This window comes from Crocodylus porosus, unplaced genomic scaffold, assembly GCF_001723895.1.
Source record: "Crocodylus porosus isolate Cpor-Errol unplaced genomic scaffold, CroPor_comp1, whole genome shotgun sequence".
Classification (NCBI taxonomy): domain Eukaryota; kingdom Metazoa; phylum Chordata; order Crocodylia; family Crocodylidae; genus Crocodylus; species Crocodylus porosus.
In genome coordinates, this window is record NW_017728886.1 from 96,685,456 (window position 1) to 96,691,455 (window position 6,000).

At 50.4% G+C, this 6,000-nt stretch overlaps 1 protein-coding gene across 3 annotated transcripts in view; it reads right to left on the reverse strand.

The window, feature by feature from the left end:
- Positions 1–5,987, reverse strand: part of EZH2 (enhancer of zeste 2 polycomb repressive complex 2 subunit) — a 73,905-nt gene extending 67,918 nt beyond the window's left edge. For 2 of the 3 annotated variants that reach the window (XM_019539430.1, XM_019539425.1), the window contains exons 1-2: positions 5,886–5,987; positions 4,784–4,849 (exon numbers count right to left, since the gene is read on the reverse strand). In XM_019539430.1, coding sequence (XP_019394975.1) covers positions 4,784–4,821 — 38 coding nt within the window. In that variant the 5' untranslated portion in view covers positions 4,822–4,849; positions 5,886–5,987. The remainder of the gene's footprint in view (positions 1–4,783; positions 4,850–5,885) is intronic. The other variant, XM_019539434.1, reaches the window with a different exon arrangement.
- Positions 5,988–6,000: the final 13 nt, after the last annotated feature.

Below are 6,000 nucleotides of genomic sequence, written 5' to 3' on the forward strand. Positions count from 1 at the left end.
ATTAAACAGCTGTTTCACAGAACTTAAAGTGTTGAACAGTTATAATATAAGTATATTATAGTAATATATGTTATATGATTGTAGCTTGCGGATTTACAGAACACTGATTATTTGCATCAACTCACCCTACAGACAACCTCAGTGCATACCAAATGCCTTTGTGTATTTAGGGCTAACTCCAAAGGTACCACCATAATGCCTACCTTTTAGGTATCTGGACCTTGGAATGAGATGCAAAACCCAGAGTTAGGTTTCAAAGCTCCATCTACAATATATGGCAAAACTTAGTTGCCTCTTTCCCATAGCCACCTCAACCTATCCAAGAAGAAATGCTAAATACAGATGGGGGTCTAAACTTTGAGACCCTTTCCAGAACACAGGTACCCAAATCAGGACTACAGGCATATGATTTTCTTCTCTGGACCTAGAGCCCAGCATCTGCCCCTGGGGGTAAACACCTACACCTGCTCTTTTGAAGACCTGAAGAGAACTTATTGCTTTCCTTTTAAAAGCATGGTTGGAAGAGGGGCTGACAGCATCGCCCATGTTATCATCCAATAGCCTAGTGGTCAAAACACTAGCCCAAGAAGTAAGAGACTAGTTTGAGTCTCATAAAAATTGCTATTTACTTGGTCAGACCATATATCCCTCTTGCCCAGTACGTTGTGTAACAATGGCAGACAGTGGATGCTGAAAGGGAGAGTAAACTGGATATGACTACAGTTTTTTCCCCCCACTATTCCTCTCTCTTGCAGCCTCCTGCTTTCTCTGCCCAGCCGCAGAGGATTCAAACCCACGTCACTTACCTCAAAAAAGGTCTCCACCACGCTACAGACCAGGGGTCAACAACATATGGCCTGCAGAGCCACTGGATGCAGCCTGCAGATCTAAAGGGCTTTGCCTGTGCCATACCCATGCCCACACTGAGGCCAGGTACCTTCCAGATGTGCCTGCACAAGCACTGCTTCTTCCTGCCCCCTCCCACCTCCTGTCCAGCACAGGCCAGATGGTTTCAGCCACAAGTCAGAGGCAGACAGCTGTGCCACCACTGCTTCCCCCAGCTACCTGCTCTCCAGCTGCAGAACAGATGCAGCTTCCAGCCCAGGGGAAGAAGCTACACCGAGGCAGGGCATTTGCAAACTGCCACTTTTCTCCCCTTCCCTGCCAAAAGCGTGGGCACATCTTGCAGCTCTGCACTGACTGGAAGCTGTGCCCAAGCCACAGGCAGGGAGCAGGGAGAAGCAGCAATGTCTCCCAGCTGCCTGGCTGGGCACAGGAAAAGCCCCTTGCCGCTGATACACTGCTGAAGACACCCAATCTGTACTGGACCAGAGCTGGGTCTTCCCAGCCCACTTCTTGTAAAAGGCTGCAAGCCTCTGCTATGTAGGGGCTGTGAAAGCTGTACCACTCTTCAGAAAGAAATTAAGATTCTTAGGAACAAAGGGAGAAGAAGCAAGGAGCATAACTCCATAGCATACTGGTTAGGGAACTCAGCTGTGAGAAGCCTGCCAATCCATTCAACCCCCCACCCTCCCCCAACTTCCTAGGCAAGGGATCTAACCACTAGGCCACAACATAAACACTATCACTGCCAGTGCCTCTAATGACCGCATTTTAAAAAGAAAGCAGTTACAGCCTCATCTGTTAGGGTGAAAGGCAAAATCTTGTTAGGGTGCGTTCAGCATGCTCTGTGCACACTTTTTGAATCAGAGGACTTCAGCATCTCTCCACCTTTCTAAATCTAGATGCAACTTGCCTGCTTAGGACAAAGTTTTGTGCACGCACAAAAAACCTAATTTCTTAGCTGTAATTACAGCTAAGAAACTTTCAGTTCTGAGGTGTCTAATGAGTTTTAGGTGGTTCCAGGTATTATGCAAGGGGGCGGGGAACGGGGGGTGTTGGATGGTAACTTTGAACATAGTCACCCAAGCCCTTCTCTGGACCCCACCTTTAGTACAAAGTACAAATGTCCACCCAGGAATTTAGCATGAAGTAGAGAATGTGCTGTAAATCCACACCCTAGCTTAGTGTGCATTATCTTCCTTGTGCAGACAAAGACTCAACATTAGGACAACTAAATGAAGATGTAAAGCCAAAAGACTATTTATGTACAATTAAGGTTATCTTCACAACCAGAAAAACCAAAAAATGGAAGTTTTCATAGAGAGGCAAGGGTGAAAGGGACCTCAAGAAAACACCTAGTCTAAACCAGGGATCGAACCTGCCACCTCAGTGTTATTAGCAACTTGCTCTAACCAACAAAGCTAAACCCTTAAAAACCTAGCACAATGCTATACACATGGTGACACCTTCACAGAGGGGAGGAAGGAATCAAGATTCCAATTTATTTATATGAATTTGTTTATACTGCCTGAGTTAATATTTGAGTATGTTCTAAATCTCAACATAGACTAGGCAATGTAGATTTTAACAACACTATAGTTTTAGAACATGATAAACTAGGATTTATAGAGGTTTTGACTCCTATGGCCCAAAGCTCTACCATTCTCAAAGAACAGATTGCCTAATCTTTGGGTGGCCACAAATGTCAGAAGCAACCTCTGTGTTGGGCACATGGCAGCCAGAGGAGGGGACAGGAAGCTACAGCAGTCAGCAGCAATCAGATTGGGCAGTGAGCAGGGGACAGGAAGCATAAAGCAAAGCAGCGGATAAGGCATGGAGTACAGGGCAGGGAACAGAAAGTAGAGCAACCAGCTGTGTACGGGCTGCAGATTCTAGTAGCACTTGGGGAAGGCGTGGAGCTAATTTATGGCATGTTTGACAAACAATTGCCCACACTGGTAATCTATGCTAGAGATTAAGAACACAAATGGAACCTCCAAATCTGACTCTAGACCACAGACTAGCAACCTCTAGCAGGCATGCCACAGCATGGTACACAAGACCATTTTCCTTAGCATACCACAGTCAACCTGGGCTCTGGGCAGTTGCCACCAGCCACAGAGCCCAGGCTGCTTGCAGCAAGTGGCCAGGAAGCCCTGCTGGAATCATCCCAAGCTTAGTGGCAGGCAGCAGCTGGCCATAGCCTGGGCTAGCTGCAGCCAGGATGCTGCAAACTACAGTGCTGGGGATATGGAGCCCCATGCAGCTAACATGGGTGCGACAGCTGGGCAAGCACTTCTGGGTGAATGGCTGGGAAGCGGCCTGGGGCAACACAGGCCCGACCCTCCCTTGCCATCTGCCCAGAGGCATATGTGTGCAACCACCACCGCCACAGAGCCACTGCTGGGGCTGTGGAGCCTAGCACAGCTGCCTGCAGCTGCTCCATCACCTGCTGCAGCTGTCCAGAGTCCAAGCTGGCAATGGCAGGCAGCTCGGAGGCTACAAACAGCTGCACTGTGGTCTGCAGCTGTGCACACACCTCTCAGCAGACAGCAGGGGAGGGGCTGGCGTTGTGCAGTGTAGGCCCCTTCCCAGCTGCACGCCCAGAGGTATACATGCAGCCATCGCCACCAGAGACAGTGGCACAGAGCCCAACACTGCAATTTTCAGCCTTCCGACTGCCTGACAGCTAGCCCAGGCTCTGGGCAGCTACAGGAGGTGGTAAGCAGGCTGCAATCAGAGCCCTAGCACCGGCTCTGTGCCAGCAATGGGAGCATGCATGCCTCATCGCATGGCAGGGAAGGAGCCAGGGCAGCGCAACCCCAGTACATCCCCCACTGTCCACCCAGAGGCACATGTGCAGCTGCCACCAGCAATGAGAATCAGACCTCTCGTGGGTCCCACACCTCTGGCATGCCAAGTCAAGGTGTGGGTGGAGGTTTGGTGTTTTCTGGCCGTCGGCCAAAAAAGTTGCTGACCCCTGCTTAGACAACGCCCAAGAGCTCATGACAGCCAAGACAGTGCTTTCTAATTTACAGTACAGAGAAGTTACTACATACATTGGCTGTCCACACACACTTTCTACCGCAAATGTACTCTTAATGTACATTAAGAACATCCCTACAAAGCATTTATTGCAGAGTACCCAGGTTACTGCAAATTCATCCCTTAGCTTACTAAGTAGCAGATTCCCCAAATATACAAACATTAGCAAAAGCACAAGGATATGCTTTCTACATTATACATTATAGTCTTGTTAGTGCTTGATCCAGATATACGAGCAAACTGGATTCTAGGCTGACACACACAAGCCTTCCACAAAATTCCATTTAAGATTCTTTAGTAATTCTAATGAGCAGCAAAGTTACTCTGATTTCGATCTCAGCCTATTAAGAAAACAATTTGTAAACTGAGCAAATTTGATCTATGAGTCATTGCCACAGCAGGCAGTCCCAAAGCACCTGTCACAACTATATTTTAAAATCTCTATAAAGAAACCAAACCTTGCATATATCCTATTATGCTAAACTAGGATCTTGAAATGCATCAGAAAATGTAGCTGTTGATACCTCATGTTAAGTTTTAAAGAATGCTTTTAAAAGAAACCTCTGCCAATACCCCATAACTTTTGGGGGGATATTTTCACAAACTATCTTTTCATAATTCTCCCCATAGCACCCAAACAGTAGATGGTCTTTTTGGGCAAGAGGAAAAAAACACAATAAATAAATAAAAACATCTGACTCAGTTTAACGTTCAGTCTTGCACAAACACAGAATGTTGAAACCAAAATTCTGCGTTTGTCCGCATTAAACTACTTCAGAAAAAAAAAAGTATGAGGTACGCGATCTGCATCACTGATCTTCGTAAGGTCCTAAATATTCAAACCACAACAGACCAGATGGCAGGTACTTTTAGAACACTGCATACATGTACTCACCCTTCACAACATGCTTTCTGGTTACCACAAATAAACATCCCAGGAGCTCCCAGCTGGATATGGACACTTGGGACAAAGAAAAAGAGCAGCCTTTTAATGAACTGTTACAAGTGACAGGCAGGTTCCAAGAAAGTCCTAAACCCTGGGAACAGAAGAAAGCCCCCAATTTGGAAATCAAGTGAGAACTCGCATCAGTTTAGGTCTCAAAACTTATGGCCAATCTCCGCAGCACGCCCCATACAAATCCTTTTCTGCAAAGAGGGGACAATTGTAACTTGAGTCCATGGAAAAAGGATTCATTCTCCCCCATTTCCCTTGGGAGAGGGGAGAAAAGGAAAAGCTGAACTCCAGCTTCCTAGTGGCAGGGGGGTTGTGGGGCTGGAGTACCAAGTGGCTGCATAGCAGAGGAGCCCCCAGAACAAAAGCCTCCAGCCCTTCCCCTGACACTGCCAGCCCGCCTGCCCACCCACCCCGTTAAGTCTTTCCAGTCAGAACCAGGCGCCTGTGAATCAGCTCTCCACCTCCGCCACCTACCCTGGGCATGAATCATTTGCCCCAAGTTGGGGAGAGCTCCCCAACCCTTCTGCTGACATCTATGGTGGAGACTCAGAAAAGGAAAAAAAGAGCGAGCAGAGGGCTGGGAACAGCCCCTGCTCGGCTCAGCCTCGACAGCTTTCCCGCCATGGCCGAGGGGCCGGGGCTCGCAGCGTGTCCCCGCCGGCTCCCGAGCCGGTCGCACGCGGCCGCGTTTGCCCCGCGCTTCCCCCAGAGGCGCCGGCAGGGGGCGGGGGAGGCGGCGCGTGCCTCACAATAGCGACCGGACCTGGCGGGCTGGGGGAGGGGAAGCAGCGACCGCGGGGGCCGCCCGGGCAAAGCGGCAGCTTCCGGCAGCGGGCGGCGCACGAGGCTGCCGCGGCCCCGCCGAGCCCGGAGCAGGGGTGCCCCCCCAAGAGCCCCTTCGGGCGGGATCCCGAGCCCCCACCCCGTGCCCGCGGGAGACAAAGGGCGCTGTCACCCGGGGGGGCGGCCCCCACCTCACAAAGGGGGCGCCGGTTATAAAAAGCCCCCGTCCCCCAGCTCCGCTGAGGTGCCGCCTCCTCACCCGCCGCCGGCTCCCGCGAGCGCCTGCCGCTGCCTCCAGCCGCCGGATTCACCCTCCCGGGCGGACCGAGCGCCAAAGCCAGGCGGCCCAATCCGCGTCGCGCTCATTGGCGACA